Source organism: Esox lucius, chromosome 14, assembly GCF_011004845.1.
Source record: "Esox lucius isolate fEsoLuc1 chromosome 14, fEsoLuc1.pri, whole genome shotgun sequence".
NCBI classification, from domain to species: Eukaryota; Metazoa; Chordata; class Actinopteri; order Esociformes; family Esocidae; genus Esox; species Esox lucius.
In genome coordinates this window covers 18,173,158-18,192,793 of record NC_047582.1, presented here as the reverse complement: position 1 = coordinate 18,192,793, position 19,636 = coordinate 18,173,158, and the positions used below count along the sequence as shown (strand labels likewise).

At 41.7% G+C, this 19,636-nt stretch overlaps 1 protein-coding gene and 1 long non-coding RNA gene across 10 annotated transcripts in view; one reads left to right on the top strand and one right to left on the bottom strand.

Moving 5' to 3' along the window:
- dnm1a (dynamin 1a) overlaps positions 1-17,497 on the top strand; it is a 62,605-nt gene extending 45,108 nt beyond the window's left edge. For 4 of the 9 annotated variants that reach the window (XR_001198431.4, XR_001198432.3, XR_001198434.4 and 1 more), the window contains 8 exons: positions 6,240-6,349; positions 6,580-6,691; positions 6,849-6,863; positions 7,960-8,133; positions 8,340-8,581; positions 8,987-9,184; positions 15,097-15,348; positions 16,747-17,497. Coding sequence is in view for 4 of the 9 variants with exons in the window: in XM_020053494.3 (XP_019909053.1) it covers positions 6,240-6,349; positions 6,580-6,691; positions 6,849-6,863; positions 7,960-8,133; positions 8,340-8,581; positions 8,987-9,184; positions 11,089-11,110 (873 nt within the window). In the remaining 5 variants the exon portion in view is untranslated. Of the gene's footprint in view, positions 1-6,239; positions 6,350-6,579; positions 6,692-6,848; positions 6,864-7,959; positions 8,134-8,339; positions 8,582-8,986; positions 9,189-11,088; positions 11,126-15,096; positions 15,349-16,746 lie in introns of those variants that run through there. The other 5 variants (XM_020053494.3, XM_013137134.4, XR_001198433.4 and 2 more) reach the window with 4 other exon arrangements.
- A 102-nt stretch (positions 17,498-17,599) lies between these two features.
- Positions 17,600-19,527, bottom strand: LOC117595537. The gene is made up of 2 exons (XR_004576763.1): positions 19,413-19,527; positions 17,600-19,367 (listed from the first exon to the last, which is right to left on the bottom strand). It is a non-coding gene; the product is annotated as an uncharacterized LOC117595537 (long non-coding RNA).
- Positions 19,528-19,636: the final 109 nt, after the last annotated feature.

Below are 19,636 nucleotides of genomic sequence, written 5' to 3'. Positions count from 1 at the left end.
CAATAGTTTTGTTACAATAGTCATTTACAACAATAACAATGTCTACACTGTATTTCTGATCAATTTTATCAGTTATTTTAATGGACGAAAGATTTGCTTCTTCTTTTGAAAACAAGGACATTTCTAAGTGACACCAAACTTTTGAATGGTAGTGTATGTGCCAACTGATGATCTCTGCACTCCTGAAAAACTATTTCACACTTCCTGCTGCCTCCATCCACCAACCTATCACTTCCTGCCAGCCTCCATCCACCAACCTATATGGCTACACACAGAGTAAGATAGATGTCGCAGGCCTACTCTAACTCCCAGCATGTTACAGTTCCAAGGTTGGCCTTGAACATCTTTACATTTCCACTTCATGACGCAAACATAATGAGCCTGAACTGTTTTCTCAGTCTGGGATTTTCTGTACAGTGGGGCCAAGACTCTTCATGTGTCCTCCCTTTGGAACCAATAATATTCAGAACTGTTCTATGAATTAGGATGCCTGACTGCATTGACACACACAAACCCCTGTTGGACCCAAAGGCTCTTCTTGGGTCTCCACAGATATGTGGGGGAGGATCTCCAAAGTATTGTGACAGACGATATTACCGAATCAATCAACGCCTCATCTTAGGTGTCAAATCTGGTGACTGTTCTCTCAGTGGGCATCAGAACCTATGTTGACATGTGAGTAAGTCAAAAAAAGTTCAGAAATATAAATATCCAAGACTCCAACGTATTCTCCTGCTCCATCTCCAACAGGGCTACAAGCAGGTTTATCTTCATATGGAGGGCCAGAACCCAACAGCCTTCACCACCCCCACTGGTAGGCATTATGTTGCATGGGTCATTATAAGAGCCTATGGCCACCATCACCTCACACCGAACTCTCAGAAGTGAGTTCTCTGTGCCGACCATTGACATTGTAGAGTTCATGGTGTCCACCATTGGCTCCACTAGAGTCAGATGCGGATGCTTTTCTTGAAGTGGCCGTCTCCTCATCAGCCTCAATGTTGACATCATTTCTGCCAGATTACTTTTTGATCAAGTCACTGCTATGACAACTTCTCAAGCAGGACACTTCTTGGGACTGGATTTGCCTCTTGAATTTCCTGCAGTAGAGACATGAAAGGCCTCTGCAGTGGCTATGTTTATCATTTTGCCTACATAGCATGATGACCTGTAAAAGCCAGCAGATTTGGCCTGTTTCTTCCTCAGTTTGACAGAGCAGAGTTCCCAGGTTATTACATGGATCTGGGCTTGTGGTCAGCGGTACCTCTAAATGTATGGCATAGATTGTGTTCATGAAGAGCCCGGCAGGTCCGGTACACCATGCTCCTCCCTCTCTTCAGCCTCTGGACAAGCCATCTAGGCCTTGAGACCACATGAAGCTTGATGGCTGTAGGGAGATACACATCGTCCCACATCAGAGGCTCCTTGCTGTGCTCTATGATATTCACTCTAAATGGCCTGATGTCATCCCAATGGTCACAACCACAACAAACAATGGACCCCAGTTCCTGTCAAACCACTTCACCTTTTACCAAATTACATCTGTCTCTGAAAAACTGACTGAAGGTTGTTCACTGGTGGCTACACCAGCCGGTCTCTCTACAGCTCGTCGCTCTACACAGGAGAAGTTCCTGATTCAGTCATGTTGAGGTGATCTTGTGCTGCCTCTGACCAGACTTGAACAGACTTTTTTTTTGGACTGGCCCTGTTGCAAGCACCTTGCTCTGCCATCTGAACTACAGAAGACGTGAGGTGATACCTTCAGTAAGGAAGCATTAGCATGGCACAAGGCAGAGTTCCGATGAGAAGCATAGAGTTCAGACGTAAATCATTGAGGTATCTGATGAGGTACTTCATCGGGTCTCAAACTGTCAGCTCTGTTATCACCAGTGGCATGCCAGCTGTCTGTCAGGATTCTGAGTGGCCTTGTGAACACACGACGTAGCCACTGTCCAGTTATTAATGTTCCTGCAGCGCCAGTCAAAGCGTAGTGAGTCAACAGAGACACGATACACTGGCTGTGGTGTGGCATGTGAAAAGGGCCATGAGACTTTGGGGGTTTTGTCATTGTGGTATTTCTGTGATCCCAAATTTGAGAATGTTTTAGGGAACAATCTGATGTGTTTATAAAGAACAAGTTTATCGTTCTCACAAATGTTCTACATTGTTGGGCAAGTTTTTGAAGTTCAATAGAACCTCAGCTTGTCCATGGCTGTAGACGAGACTGTTTGTTTTGGGGTAGGGCCCACGAAGGACAAATTACATGTAGAGACTGACTCACTTTTTGCCATGTTCTAACATTGACGTTTTTTGGAAATAGCTAGGATAGATATCAAACACACACACACACACAGGGTGGGATGGCTGACTTTAGTAACAGTGGGCTGTGAAACTCTGTGGAGTGTGACCACAGGGTGTGTCTCTGCCCAGTTCTGGGTCTTAGCTCTGGGCTCACTTCTGTGGTTCATAGCCCTTGATCATGGGTCACTTCAGCCTTGTTTTCTGTTTTAGGATTTCCCTCTCCCTGTCAGTCTTTCTCTGTTTCTGTTTGTCTCTCTGTGTCTTTTTCTCTCTCTTTTATGTCTCTTGCTAAATCTCTTTCGCGCTCTCTGTCTTTCTTCCTCTATCAGTCCCTCTCTCACTGTTCCCCCCTTTCTATTCTGGTCTGTCAGTCTGCTGCGCTGTAAGGTTTCAGTGTTGCCTGCTTGCCTCTCTTTTTTATTTTAAGTTCCACAGCTCTAATCATAACCAGACACTTTTCTACTCTCTCCTTCTGTCTGATGTGTACACGCATCCCTTCCTTTCTCTGCCTTTCAGGCACTTGGTTTATCTCTCTTTAAATTAACGCTACCTAAAACCGAATGGGCTTTCACTTGACTGTTGATTTATTCTTTCAATGGTTCTCAACTTTCCTCAAATAATTTGTTCCTATTACTAAAGCATAAAATGTATTAATTAAATTCAATACATGTGTACAATATAACATTTTTCAATTAATTATAATATACATTTCAGGCTTTCAATTGAGGGTTTGTCTTTTGGTTCCCACACCTTCTGTCATAGATTGCAAATGGGTTACATTTAGACACATTTTAATATGCATTTCAATATGAATTTGTAGTTATTTTTATGCTGTATTTAATAGAGATAGTGTGGAAAGTGGAGGTGAATTTGGACAGAAAGAGCAGTGGGCCGTATTCAAAACCTTTCTTAAGCAGTACATGTGCACCAAAATCCGTGGCCACACTGAATTTGAAATAGAATGTCCTGCGTGCTTTCTTTCTATTTTTCACTATTGTATATAGGTGTCCATTAGATGTGTGAGGACTGTGTGAGTCTGTATATATACTTTGTGCGCATGCATGCAAATGTGCATAAATTGTTTGCAATTGCTTAGACAACACTTTTTTGACAGAACTTGCCATAGAGATAAAGCATTTCATAAAAATAATTGAATGGTCCGATGATGGCGGTATAAAAAGTAATTTAAAATGACAGCTTTGTCATGAAATCCATTACATGCACTGAAAACATTAAGACCACTCACAGGTGAAGCCAATAACGTTGATCATCTCCTAACAAGGGCACATGCCAAGGTCTGGGCAGATGAAATGGAATGTGAACATCTGTTCTCGTAGTCAGTGTGTTGGATGCAGGAGAAATGGGCAGGAGTAAAGACCTGAGCAAAGGTTGACAAGGGCCCAATTGTTATAGCCAGATGACTGGGTCAGAACATCTCTGAGACGACAAGGCTTCTGGGGTGCTCCTGGTCAGTGGGGAGTACCTAGCGACAGTGATCCGAGGAGGGACGAACCACAAACCAGCGCCCACGTCTCATTGATGTGCAAGGGCAAAGAAGGATATCCCGTCTGGTCTAAACCAGCAGAAGGCATACAGTTGCACAAGTCACAGAACATTTTAATGATGGTTACAAGAGGAATGTGTCACAATGCATGGCACTCAGCTGTGTATGAGGCTGCTTGAGAGAACGTTTGTCAACCCATTGTAATATTTTCCTTTGTTTCTATATACAGTGTTTCTCGAATGTATGTGAACCTTTTGTGCCATTATAGATTTTTTTTGTGTTCACCATGAATTCTTGATTGAATCAGAATCTTTTTAATCTGACGTAACAGGTTTATAGTTACCAATTCCACATGTTGGTTTAGAGGAACTCATGCATTTGGTAGAAAAACTAAATAAAAAAGGAATTTGTGCAGGTGAAAAATAAGTGAACTGGCATTGGTTAAATCAAGTCGGTCAGGTTGAATCAGGTGGTTAAATAATTGGATAACAAATGAACCAATCAAAGAAGGGATCTGTGGGAAAGAGTTTTGCGTGGGAAAAATATAGACAAGAGACATGTTCAATTTTACCCGCAATGGTGCCGAGAAGAAAAGAGATCTCAAAAGTAATCAGGAAGAAAGTGGTGAGAGCACATCAGTCTGGGGAAGGCTACACTACTGTACATAACCTTCTCAAAAAGATTTGTGCTCCATAAGTTCACAATAATTTACGATTATAGAGGATTTAACATTACAGTTACTTGTTCTGGAAGTGGACACTGTTCCAAAAGAGCCACAAGAAAACTAGTAAATGAGGTAAATGACAACCCAAACATAACATCTGGAGATTTAATAGACCTACCTTTCTGCATCTCAGGATACTCTGCATGCATCCATGGATTGAAATGGCATCCATGGAGTGTTGCTAGGAAGAATCCTCTGCTGTCAAAAAAGAACCAATCTGTCAGTCTTAACTTTGCCAGAAACCCCCTGGACAAACGTAAAGTTTTCTGTAAGTCCATTCTCTGGACAAATCAAAACCACAACAATACCACCAAAATAACCCCTTATCCCAACAGTCAAGCATGGTGGTGGGAATGTCAAGATCTGGGGCTGCTGTTCTTCCCATGGACCTCACTGACGGTAGATCATTAAGAAAACCATGAACCCAGATGTATACCTGGAGGTTGTGCAGAACGTAAAGCCATTAGTCAAGGAGCTTGACTGAAAAAGGTTTTTTCAATAAGACATTTACCCAAAGCATTCATGCAAATCTACCAAAGAATGTCTCAGGAGAAAGAAGATTTGTGTTTTGGATTGGCCTAGTCAAAGTCATATCCTTAATCCAGTCAAGATGCTGTGGCAGGACCTGAAGCAGGTAGTACATGTCAGACACCCCTCAAACCTGACTCAATTGGCTAAATTCTGTATGCATGGGCAAAAATCTTTCCAAAAAAGATGTAATCGACTGATTTGTGCCTATAGTAGACATTTACTCCAGGTTTCCACTGCTAATGGAGGTGCCACAAGCTACTGAATCAAAGTGTGAATGTACAGTGGGAAGAACAAGTATTTGATACACTGCCGATACACTGGTAGGTGATCAAATGCTTATACCATGCAATAAAATGCAAATTAATTATTTAAAAATCATACAATGTGATTTTCTGGATCTTTGTTTTAGATTCCGTCACTCACAGTTGAAGAGTACCTATGATAAAAATTACAGACTTCTACATGCTTTGTAACCAGCAAAATTGGAAGTGTATCAAATACATGTTCTCCCCACTGTATATTTGAACAAATGAAATTTCAGTTTTTGTTAAATATACCACATTTTAAACTAAACAATTGAAATATATCAAATTTCATGTTTTTTTTCTGCCCTTTATTTGGAAAGTCTTTACTATCAATTGGTCTAATATAAGGATTGTAGGAGGTTATTTCAATATTTTATGCAAACATTTCAAGCAGTACTGTATTTGATGAAAAGGTTACAGAGCCTATGACAAAATATGCTAACCTCTCACCATTACCAATAACACAGACAACAAAACTGCAAATGCATCCCTGTGAGTAACAAGCTTGACGATGTCATTCCATGCGATGCATATTGGACCAAATACTTAACTTCTGACTAATACAATTTATTCAGCTGATTAATCTAGAGGGTTTCCAATAAACATTTTCCAACAAAGATCCTGAATATTAGATACATTTGACGATACAGAAATGCGAATGCACAATTGCTTTTGTGTTATTTGTTCAGTCAGGTTCCCTTCAGGCTTTGACTTAGCCCATAATGGATTTTTGATATTGACAATTTTGTGAAAAAAACACCCCTACAGTGTCTGGTTGTGCTGTTCTTTATTGTTAATACAGTTTTAATAAACAGATAATTGTACAAACCGTATCCCTCTCCAACCTGTGTATTATGTACGCTGCCCCCTACAGGAGAAAGAGAAGAAGTACATGCTCCAGGTGGACAATCTGAGGCTGAGGGATGTGGAGAAGGGCTTCATGTCTAGCAAGCAAATCTTTGCATTGTTCAACACTGAGCAAAGGTATGCTTGAGCTGGGGTTCCAGCCGTTCAGGTCACTCAAGGCAAGTGCCCACACAAGCATGCAACCATGCACAAAACCTCCCCCTGCTCCCCAAATATAGTGTGGCGCAGTGTTGTTTCCTGTTATACTTGCTTCCACAAGAATGTATGTAAATACTACTCACTATCACAAACACACGCATACACACACACACACACACACACTCAGACTTTCCCCTCTGTGTCCACAGGAATGTTTATAAGGACTACCGTCAGCTGGAATTGGCCTGCGAGAGTCAGGAGGAGATAGATGGCTGGAAGGCCTCCTTCCTCAGAGCTGGAGTGTATCCAGAACGTGTCACGGTATTACACACACACACACACACAAAGTTGAATTAATCTTTTACATTTTCTAACTTCACCCGTCCAAAACATTTGTTCCTGTTTAACACCATATCTCTTTCTCTCCTTCTGTCATTCTTTTTCTCTGTATCTCATTCATTGCCGTTGAATCTAATAGGAAAAGGAAGGCAAGGTATGTGGTTTGTGTCAGGATTTGTGTTCCTACACTCTACCTGATTTACACACATTTCTCTACACCTAATCTGAACTTATTAGCAATTTAATACTGAACTCTGATTGGCTCTAATGATCTATAGAGCCTAGTTTCTTGTCTCGCCTCACTGGCTGTATCTAATCAACAGCCCAGTCATTCATCATTTGCAGGAAGTTTAAATGTAACTCACATCAGGGTTCTGCCATAGCTGTTTAGAACAACCTTCTGATTAGAATAGGCAAAGGAAAATGTAGCTGCAAGCAGCAATCGAATGTGTTCACAGGACAATTCAGTGATCATTAGCTGTAACAGTTTCAAAGTATTTGTTTATTTGCTCTTGTTCTGCAAGATTCTGCCGTCAGTCCATCATACAAAACAATCATTACATTCAGGTAAAACAGAGGACTTATTCACGGCTGTCCAGTGCACTAACCACATGGTTAAAATAAGTCAGATTAAGGTACAGATGCTCTCATAAAACAATTAAATTGCATTTAGTAGATCCCCTCACAAAATTCCGTCCACTCCATTTGTAAAAAAAAAAACATCCTCTTTTGGAAACATAAAACTGAGATGAGATGTTTTATCAATGACCAGGTTACTGGTGGCCTCTAATTTCTCATTGCCTAAGTATTTAAAATGCTACCAGACTATGCTTGAGTTACAGTATTTGACCATGTTAAGAAAATACAAAATCCAAGAATAACAATAGGTTTTCCAAGCTTTTGAATGCCTGTGAACCAGTAATGAAGACATTGGCATTGGGGCGTAATAGTGGGAGAGAAGGAGACATGTTGTCTCCAATGGTTAGCCAGCATCAGAAATGTGTGTGTTTTTGTGTGTTGGGTCAGTGTGACAGTTTTTCTCTACAGGGCCAGTTTAGGAAGGCTGTATTCTGGATGTTATTATAAACAGTTATATTGGAGATAGTTTCCCTACTGTTTCTGAATAGAGCTCTTTGTCAAACAAAATTATTCCTTTCACCATATGTCTTTCTCTGCATGGTCTCCCTTTCCCTCCTTCTTGTCCCTCACCCACTTTCCTCCACTCCCTCCTGGCCTTGGCCCCCCGGCAGAGTGACAGCGGGGATGGAGAGAACAGCTCAGATAACCTAATGAACTCCATGGACCCTCAGCTGGAGAGGCAGGTGGAGACCATCCGTAACCTGGTGGACTCCTACATGGCCATCGTCAACAAGACCATCAGGGACCTCATGCCCAAGACCATCATGTACCTCATGATCAACAACGTGAGTTCTGCATTGCCACTCAATGGATACTAGCTTATTTTCAACCTTGTCTCTGAATCCATGTCTGATTGGTGACTTGGGCTACCGGCTGGTCTGTGAATACTCGTATTAATAAATTGCATTGATCTTCCATTGCGGCTCTCTTTACTGGGTCGTTGTAAAGGCAAACGCACATCTTTTACTCGCCCCTTCTCCTCCCTACACAGACTAAGGAGTTCATCAACGCAGAGTTGCTGGCAAACCTGTATCACTCTGGGGACCAGAACAGCCTGATGGAGGAGTCCCAGGAACAGGCCCATCACCGTGACGAGATGCTCCGCATGTACCACGCCCTGAAGGAGGCCTTGAGCATCATTGGAGATATCAGCACCACCACCGTCACCACGGCTATGCCGCCGCCCGTGGACGACTCCTGGCTGAGGCCAGGGGGCAACAGCTCTGGGGGCCGGTATGAATGGAGAGTGGGCCGTTTGGAGGGGAGGGAGGAAAGATGACCATATGTAGAGAGAGGGAGGGGTGGATTAAGATGAGTGTGCCACTTCAGGATGCTTGTTACAGTGTTCTTGTGGCCTCTCCTGCCGGTGTGTAAGAGAGCTGAACTCTCTGTCTCTCTCTCTGTCTCTCTCGCTGTCTCTCTCTCTGTCTCTCTCTCTGTCTCTCTCACTGTCTCTCTCTGTCTCTCTCTCTGTCTCTCTCTGTCTCTCTCGCTGTCTCTCTCTCTGTCTCTCTCTGTCTCTCTCGCTGTCTCTCTCTCTGTCTCTCTCTGTCTCTCTCGCTGTCTCTCTCTCTGTCTCTCTCTCTGTCTCTCTCACTGTCTCTCTCTCTGTCTCTCTCTGTCTCTCTCCCCCTTCAGGTCTCCGGCTACCAGTCCTACTCCAAACAGAAGGGCTCCCCCAGGCCCCCCTGGTCGCCCGGTCTCCCGTGGTTCGGCCCCTGGCCTCCCACCTGGCCCCCCAGTCCCCTCTCGCCCGGGGGCCTCTCCGGACCCCTTCGGTGGGCCCCCTCCATCAGTCCCGTCCCGGCCTAACCGCGCCCCCCCTGGTGTGCCCAGGTGAGTTGAACCGAAACCAAACGGGCCATCGCATTACAAGCCAATCGTTACCACAGTACAGTAGGCCCTGCAGGCAGGCAGACCCACCCCTTCTGTAAGTGGTGTTCTATGACAGGGTTGATGATAAAGAAATCCCATCCAAGCTGAAGTTTCAATGCTCTCTGCTGCTAAGGGGGATGTGAAGACGCCAGGATGATGAATGGAGGTAAATGAGATTGGTGCTCAGTGTAATAGAGGATAGATCCATGTAGATAAATGGAGGATATGCAGGTTCAGCAGATGCTGCTGTGTAGAGAACAGGTAGGGTGAGGAGAGAGAATGGATGAGCGACATGTTATAGACTGACCCCCTTCAAAAACCCACTCCTGTAATAAAGCATAGATCACACACTGCACCTGAACGTACTTGATATATTACTGATTTATTTTGCTGTGTATTAATATGAACATTTCTGGTATTACCAATATACATTTTCTACACAATGCTAGGACCTCTCAACTCAACCTGTAATTAAGAGGTTGAAATAATACTGGCACAGCCTCGGAGGTCAGTGGTTCTCAAACCTCTCCTGGGGACCCTGTTACCATTTTTTGTTGTAACTAGCTCACCTGGTTGAAGCAGTCAAGGGCTTGATTATTAGTTGATGAGTTGATTCAGGTGTGCTACTGCAGGTCTGGAATACATCCAACACATGGAGTGGCTGTGGGTCCCCAGGAGGGGTTTGAGAACCACTGTTCGAGGGGCCTGCTCCTCTTAGTGGTATAATCTATAGTTTGATAGCAGAGATTTATTCCATGTCCCACTCTCCCCCATTTTTAGTTGAATAACAGTGGCTCCTTTCTGCCCTTTCTCTTCATGTTGAAAAGAAACAGTGGGAAGAGGGAATGAGAGGAGAGAGTGGGAAGAGGGAATGAGAGGAGAGAGTGGGAAGAGGGAATAAGAGGAGAGAGTTGGAAGAAGGAATGAGAGGAGAGAGTGGGAAGAAGGAATGAGAGGAGAGAGTGGGAAGAAGGAATGATAGGAGAGAGTGGGAAGAAGGAATGAGAGGAGAGAGTGTGAAGAAGGAATGAGAGGAGAGAGTGGGAAGAGGGAATGAGAGGAGAGAGTGGGAAGAAGGAATGACAGGAGAGAGTGGGAAGAAGGAATGATAGGAGAGAGTGGGAAGAAGAAATGACAGGAGAGAGTGGGAAGAAGGAATGACAGGAGAGAGTGGGAAGAAGGAATGATAGGAGAGAGTGGGATGAAAGAAAATGAGGTGTGAGTGGGAAGAAGGAATGAGAGGAGAGAGTGGGAAGAAGGAATGACAGGAGAGAGTGGAAAGAAGGAATGAGAGGAGAGAGTGGGAAGAAGGAATGACAGGAGAGAGTGGGAAGAAGAAATGACAGGAGATAGTGGGATGAAAGAAAATGAGGTGTGAGTGGGAAGAAGGAATGAGAGGAGAGAGGTTGAAGAGTGAGGGTAAGGAATGGTTCCTTTATTTCTTAAAATGAAATGTCTTTCTTTCTACCTGCCTTCGCACTGCTAAAGTTTCTTTGTGTTTGCCTGTTTGTGAACTAAGGAACACTACTGATCTGATGTGAACTCACCGTCAGGGCAGCAGCTTGCCTTTCTGAAGGAGACACACACTTTGCCCCGACACTGGTCTCGCTCTCACCCTCAAACATCCAAATAATGGGTTTCCCATGGCTCTCTAAGCCACGAACTGAACCAAAAACCCCAAATCAACCCCCGAATAACCTCGCTTCTCTTTCAAATTGGATTGGTCCAGTGTGAGAGCAGAGCCTTGTCATGTGACATGGGTCTCTCCTGTTCTGTAAACCTGCGTTTGTTTGCATTCCTTTTCCTGTCCTCTTCACGCCTTCACCACACCTCTGTCCCACCGTTGACTATGATTCCTCTTTCAGGATCACTATCAGTGACCAATGAGGACTAACGCTTCTGGTACGTTTGGTACTGTTCATCATCATCCAGCCTCTTACTCTGAGATCCCATCACTGCATGTTCATCCCTCTCTCCTTTTCTCTCATGTTCTTTAGCACTTCCTAATGCCTCTTTTAGCACTGCACGGACAGTGCTCAGCTTGCGGCGTGTTTGTGTTGCTGTGTGAGCCATGTTGGTCCCATCATTTTTCCGTGCAATTGTTGGGGATTTTCTTTTTCTTTTCCAAGGGTGTATGTTTCGGTCTAAATAGGTTTATGTTGATGAAAAAAGTCAGAGGATACCTCTATGTACATACACACGCATACACACACCTGTTCAGAGCTGCTCCTTAGAAGATAGAAGTCAGTGGCCATGGGTCAGCTCATGACATCATCCATCCCCTGCTTTGTCACTGATCGTTTAGTGGCATGGCACATTTCGGTCTTTTCTTTGTCTGGTCTAGTTGTCAACAGCAGGATTCAGTACAGGCTAAGAAATCTGTCAGGTGACTGTAGTGTACAGTAATTTAATAATGTTTTGAATATCATATTTACTTCATGTCTATCTATGGAGTCCCACAGGTTATAGTCATAAAATCAACTACAACTTGTGGGGCTCTATAAGTAGCATTTTCTACACATGGTTCGCTTTGAACATTCTATAGGTAAAATGAATTAAAATCAGAATGGTGTTTGGACATACACGCCTTAAATAGGTGATGTTAACACCAGATTTAGAGACATAATATGTTTTATTAATGAGAGAATATTAGTCAAACTGACAGATCTTTGTGAATTAGCCTTTATGTGATAAGAAATATATTTATATTTCTTATCATAATATATTTCTTAAATATATTTGATTTCCTTTCATTATTTTATATACAATATTACTTTAGCACTGTTTCCAAACACAAACAAGTTGAGGTATTTCTCTTTAAGCGAAACCTCCCACAGTGGTCTAAATAAATTGAAGGGTTTTGCCTACATAGTTCAGAAGCCACCCATAGCATTCTAGGTACTCACCAATCATGTGTTCTCATGCTGTAACAACCGTACTATTTTAACTAAATAAAGAAAGGCGCTGGGAGGTTCTGCCAGATTACTTTATCAAGATACAAATAGAGTGCTTCCCTTGTCTTATAGACCTGTTCCATTTTTTTGATACAATATGCAATGAATAGCCCTAAAACAGTCACCAGATATAAAATGCAATGCACCATGAAAGACATCTAATGGTACTGCTTAAATATAAATGATACCACTATTATCCAGAACAGACATACAAGTGGCTTGATCTACATCATCAAATCAAATACCAAGATCTGTCTAGGGTAATACTTTCAACATTACTTAAGTCTGAGTCATAAGACCTAGAGAATATTATGTATTTGATTGTTACTGCATTTTGCCCTGATTTATGATTGACTTCTGTAATCCGTGGAAGACACTAAGTGGACAGTCTTGGTTCATAGATGATGCACTGGAATACAATACAGTATCGGCATAAACGTTTATGTTTCAATTGTCCACAGTATCTTCAATTTCATTCAAATATGTGAAAAAGAGCGAAAAAGAGTGGATCCAGGTTCCAGCCCTAAAGTTCCCCTTTAAGAAATTCAGATTTGACCCCTTAAGTCACAACAGCCTTACCATTGCTCTGTATTTAGTCTGATTTGTAGCCAGTAAAGATAGCATAGCCTTGATGAGCTTAGCACTAAATAGACTGCTATGGAGATTGTCAATGTGTTATGTATCCTTTATAGCATTCATATTCCCACTGCTCTTCTCAGGGGTAAATACCTTATCTCTCACACATGCTAATGCTTATTTCTTTTTATTGCTTTGGTACTATTTTCTCAAGTATGTGGTGAACTTTTTAAACTCTTAGAACTCCCAAAGGGTAATTTATGTAATAATATCTTAGATTCAAAACGTTACATTGCCCATTCATTTGTAGACACAACCATTCTTTCAAAATATTCTGTAAAGTATACTGTAAATTGTTTAGTTTAATCAGCAAAACAAATATATCTCTACAATTATTTTTTAACAACCAAATAATCCCATAGAAAAAATATATGTTTGGACATTTGTGTGTGCAATTCTAGCTACTTTAACTACTCTTTAACTACCGATCATAATTGATTAAACATCAGTCATCCATCATAATCATTGATTCAAATACATACTATTTTTTAGATATAACAACATGTGTGTACTGTAATAACATAAAACAAATATAATACAATAAATATTTAGTTCATGAGTAATTAGTTTGAGTCTTTAAATATACTGTATCTTGTCACTGGCATGACAGTAAAGGTTGTCCATGCACCGAAGGAGAATTATTTTGACTTGGAAGAGAGTGGCATACTTAAGGGGCTCATCAGCATACATCATCCACTTGTTTTGTAATCAATTAGCATAATTTACATTGATCAAGTATTAGTAATGTTTATTATCAAGAGGAAAGACCATCATATCAACATTTATATCATGATTTAATTTTGAAAGTCAATTTCATATGAATGTATTGTGATATGAATTTTTATTTACATGAAACCATTGATTGTTTGGTGAAAAGGTGATGTGTTGTAATTAATGAATAGAAGAAAAAATGTCAGATTACTTGCATTTTTACAAGAGTTATAAGAGATTATCTACAACATATTAATACCTGATAGAGTTTAGCAAGGTAGAATGGACAATAATATTGTGGAACTATACTGCTCTCTGCTGGGGTCCCAAAATAACTCTGTCCCCAACGGAAACTGCAGCATAAAAAGTATCCTCCGTAACTATTAGGACAGTATTCGTTTTTTCTCTCTATTGCAAAATATTGGATTTGAAATTATTATGGTGTTGAAGTACATATTCCCAGATGTTTTTTTTATAATTAATTCTGCCATAATCAGCTACATCTTCAATGAAGATATCCACAAGTTGGTTTTAAAGAACTCTGCTGGCCTTTTCAGGTACTTTTAGGGAATTATAACCTGGTCATCCTGACATTTGAGGCCAACTAGCACTTTGCTATGTAACCTGTGTAGCTTGGCTGGTGAATTCTAGTGGCTGACAAATCCACTCTTACCTTCTGGGGAGTGTTTCTCATTTCAAAAATAAATTCATGTTGACCAGTTTTTTAGGGTCCGATTATTCTGTGTCATAATGTCTTCCTTGATTTTGATAGGCACTTATTCAGTTCTCATGTTCATAGACACTGATAGTAAATACAAAGCCTAGAATCAAGATTAACTCTTTTATGACTGCTCAAATTATATGACACTTCTGACCACTTATAACACTTCTGACCACTTATAACACTTCTGTTCAACCAGAAACACCTTTCAGTACTTTTGGAGACCTGAAATACAGTGGAATATTTATCTATAAAAAGACAAAACCAATATATACCACTAAATCCTCGTCTCAAAGCTGGGAAACTATAACCTCATAGTAATTGTTTGATTTCAAATATGAACTTTAGGAAAGAAGTAGAAAAAAAAATGCTTACCTTCCCAGTAATAAAAAAGAGCACTATTTAAAATGCTGTATATTCCAAAAATAATTATTAATGAAGATAATCAAATCTGCAAGAAGTATTTCTATGTTAGTGTTTGTGGTTTTGTCTGTCGTTGTGCACATTGTCCCATGCATCTGTGTGTGCGTGTTTTCCTGGGTGTGTGAGAGAACTGTTCAGTAGCGGAATTGAATGAACTGTTACGACTGTGAGTAACTCTGTGTTGTACAGTGGCAGTGACACAGAGTTGAACGGTTTGCCTGTGAGAGGGAATGACACACAGCCAGAATGCCAATCCTAACTCATCCCTGTATTCTCTTGTATGTCGGTCTGTCTCTGTGTTTCTGTGCGTTTGTGGGTGTGTGTGTGTGTGTCTGCCTCTGTGTTTCTGTCTACGATTGTGTCTGTGTTTCTCTGTCTTTGATGATGTCTGTCTGTCTGTCTTGTTGTATCCATGGTCCTCGTGGCAGCCGAAGACCCCCGCCCTCACCAACCCACTAAACTCCTGAGCCCCCCCTCCCCTCCAACCCAGCCAACCCCTCGGCAGAGAGAACCAGGACTGCAGAGCTCCCTGCCTTCACCCGCCACACTGTCCTTTCCACCTCCACTCGACGAATCACACAAAGACACTGCATTCCCAAAATACGCAACGCCTCTACCCGTCCCTGTAAATGAAAGACCATTGTAGATATGACAATATGTTCACACGCACACTGACACCTGTAAGTATATTCACACCTGGGAAGGTTTATACGTGGATGAGAGGGTTTAGGAACGCTATGCTGAAATACATCTTATTACTTATCCTACTCTACATGGGTGTATTTCTGACTTTCTTCCTCTTATCTATGTAATTTTTCTTTGTCTGGGTGGTATGTTATTCTGCGTTGACTGGGAAGTAGATGTATGATCTATCAGGCCAGGTGGAGTGGATGACAGAGGATAACTATCTGAGAAACTACCTGAGAGACAGTATTACTGTTGAACCACACCGGTCCCTAAAGTCATAGGCTAGGACACATCTAACATACATGGTCAAGGGTCTTTTTAATATGAAAAGACACCTAAGGAGAATAAATACATTTAAACTACGGTACCTCACTGTATTTTCAGTGTGTATTCAATTGTTCCTATCATATCTAACATCACACTGTCTCCTAGCCTCTGAGATTGGGGAGATTGTTTCAGTCCCGTTCATCCTTTGCTTTATTAAGTCTTCTTTCCTATTCTTTCCTCCTCTTTCCATTGAACAGCCGGCTAAGCAAGGGTGGGACCTCTGGCCCCAAGAGTACCCTTCCCCTTTGTGTCTCATAGAAGCCCTCCATTTCTGCCCCTTGGGATTCTTTTATCATCACTTTACTCCAAAACCCACTCCATTTCCCTGTTCAGCCATCACACTGGGGAGTGTAAATCCCCACGTCCTTCTCTCACCTCGTGTCTCTGTAGGGTTAGCCACTACCGTGTTGTGTTGTAATGGACGTATCTGCAATGACAATTTTCAGAGGGGTCATGCTTTCTGTGATCTGGTGTATTTCGGTGTGAACTTCTCCACAACCCAACGCACATTTGAAGACATGGTACTGTCTGTACTATGGCCGCTGGTGCCGTAAACGGGTCCCATGCTGAAACGTGTGGCCCCACATTGAGCCAGTTGTCTGGCCTACTCCTCCCCCACCAGACAGCGAACCCCATTCCCACTAGTGCGTCTCAGTACCTTAGCGAGGCAGGAAAGTGGAAAGTGCAATGCGCTCTTATTGGGCAGCTTAACGAGAGCTGGATACGAGTCACACCAGAGTCAGAGTAGATGTTCAGCCAGAAGGGGCGTGCAAGGGGACAAGGCATAAAGAGTTGGGGTCAATAGTGTTAGATGGAACCCTTTCATCTTTCCTCACGAGGAACGCTGAAAAATCTAAGTCAGGTTTAAGAACACTGTTTTAATGTTAACCCAGCCCAGGATTAGGATTTCAGAGGTCAAGGATTAGGAGAATCTCTGGGAAACCTGTTGAATCTAATGGAAATGAGTGTAATGAGGGCTGTGGTGGAAGGAGAAACGTTAAATGTTGGCATAATATATCAACCTCTTTCTGTTCTTTTCTTTTGTCTTTTTTCCCCTCTCTCAGTGGTCACGGGGGTGAGTGAGGACATCAGGTTTAAACCACTAACCCCATCAGTGAACCCTACACACACTCACCCCTCCCTCTTCCCTGAAACTATGTGTTCCATTGCTGTGTGAGAGATATGACCTTTTCTACCAGTGACCTGTCATCTGTGGTTTGTTGTATTATGACATTTGTAAGACTTGACAAGTTAAAAACCTGAAGTCACTAGCCTACCCACAGACCTGTTTCAGTCCCATACCATCCCCACCTCACGCAAAACCGCCCTCCCCTTCACAACAACAGTAAATACTAAGTATGTTTTAATTATTATTGAAGAGTAAATAGTTCATTATGGACATATCTTGTGTGTGTGATTCTGTATTTTGTGTTGTGCATCTTATGGAAACGATGCTTCCGCTTGTCTAGAGTTTAGATGAAAATGTATCAGTACTGAATATTAAAATGATGAATAATTGAGTGTGTGCAATGAAAAAAATATAAAATAAAAATATAAAAAATAAACTACATTACGTGAAATGTTATATGAAATATATTTGGGATTTGAAATCCCTGTCAGTGGTTGAGTGTTGGCAGGTTGTTTGTTGATTAGCATGGAGAATAATTAATCCCATGTTTCTCTGTCCGGAGTGTTGTGGGGGCACAGTGTATATTATCCTGTTGTGACTTCATCCTGTATCCCATCTTACTGTGGGTGGAATGGGCCTGTCCAACTGTGTGATTTGTAAACACATTAAAAGTCAGTGTACAAAAATGGTCTGCTTGTATTTTGTGGAAAATCAGGAATCATGTATTTAAAATTCATATGGCACATTGATGAGACTACAGCACATTCAAGACACATTCACTAGATGTCTACTTTGCTTGATTTGTTTTATTCAAGAGAATGAACCAAAATAATCATACAGGATAAATCACATCAAAAATTTACTGTCAGAAGCCATTTCGTTCAAGTCTAAATTACATTAAAACTGATTGGTTTTGATACTGATTCCAAATAAATATGTTTTTTCATTTAGTTAAACTTTGTATTCAATCAGCCATCCCACACCTTCACTTTAGCTGTCTGTGTGCTTAAGCCAACAATAGCTCAGACACAGACTAACACTATGGGCTGCTAGCAACACTCCAACCATCCGTAACCCTTGTTTCCACACAGCAGCCCCAAAAGAAATATACAATATGTTACAGTATATACAGCTCCTTTACAACAGAAGGCCTTTACCTCCGTTTCATCACAATTATCTCAAACACACACAACCACTCAAAGAAACGTGTGGAAAAAAACGTTTCATTTCACAAATATTTGCAATCACCACCCCCAGGAACAAAATTAAATTACTATAAAATTCAACTTTGTTTTACCACTAGCAAAACAAACGCAGAATTTTTGTATTACAATATTTTCGTAAAGAAAAAAAGAATGCTATTAAAGCTAGGAACTTAAAAATCAGATAGCGTGTTTTCTTAAAAAAGAAACCACTTGAACTTGTACTGCAAACACGTGGTCCGCTAACAGGGTAGACTTGGTTCAGAGACAGTCGTAGTGCAGACCAGGTAGAAACAAACACCTTACACCTGAAAACCTGCTCCACAACTGCTCCTTTCCTCATGTCATTCAACACTAGACATTACCTCATCAAAAACAGCACTTCTGTAAGACTGTTCCAGCAGAAATCAATCACCTTATGATTAAATACCCCCATTAATTAAAACAACTTGCATGGGCTGTCAACATTCGACACAGCGTGGAACCATCAACATTCAAAAATAACTATTTTCCAAAACAACTGCGGGGTGGGAGAGATGTGCCTATGGTAAGAAGGTTCTCAAAAACAGGGGACCTTCTTGGACCTGCCAATCTAGCGGAATTCGAATGGCCTCCGCCTTATTCACCAGAATGAATAAAGCCCTTTATTCACATACATCCTAAACGAACACACCCACACTCTTTCCATCACTTCAACCACACTCTTTCTTCATTTGTTAATGGAACCCTCAGCCAAAGAGCAAATGGCATCATAGGGCTCCAAAGCATAGAAATAAAACACTTAGAATGGTTCTCCCTTAAAATAGCAACTGTCTTAAAATTAAGTGAAATGAGAAAGGGTATTTAGATTAGAAGCTCTGTACAATTTAGTGCAATAATCTACAGCCCATAAACCCAAGACAGAAAGGTCAAACTCCATTGAAATCTTATGGATACAATGGAGAAGTGTCAATGTTTCACAGACTCACATTACCTTGATCTAGTATCAAAAAAAGATTGTGATTATGTGTCAAATAGAAACAAACAATGGAAGTGACAGATTGAAAAACCAGAGATGATCAATGGGCGCCCTGAAATGGGTCCTCAATTGTGGGTGCAAACTAGAGGCTGACTGTCTCACTGGCATAAATAAGAGTTCTACTGTACATATAGTGAGACATTGGTTTTGACTAATGGAGGCTGGATAGATTTTAGATGTCGATGGTGAGCAGCCATCTGTCCTTCATATTACGCCTGGTCTTCAGAACACCTTTCAGACTTCCTTTATAGCCTCAACTCTCCACCCTCCAGTAGTGCCTCCACTGCCCCCTCCTGACCTTTTACCCAGAACCAGCACCCATCTCCTCCTCCTGACCTAACATTACCCAGACAACCAGCCCCCCCATCTCCTCCTCCTGACCTAACATTACCCAGAGAACCAGCACCCCCCCATCCCCTCCTCCTGACCTAACATTACCCAGACAACCAGCCCCCCCATCCCCTCCTCCTGACCTAACATTACCCAGACAACCAGCCCCCCCATCCCCTCCTCCTGACCTAACATTACCCAGACAACCAGCCCCCCATCCCCACCCCCATCCCCTCCTCCTGACCTAACATTACCCAGACAACCAGCCCCCCCAT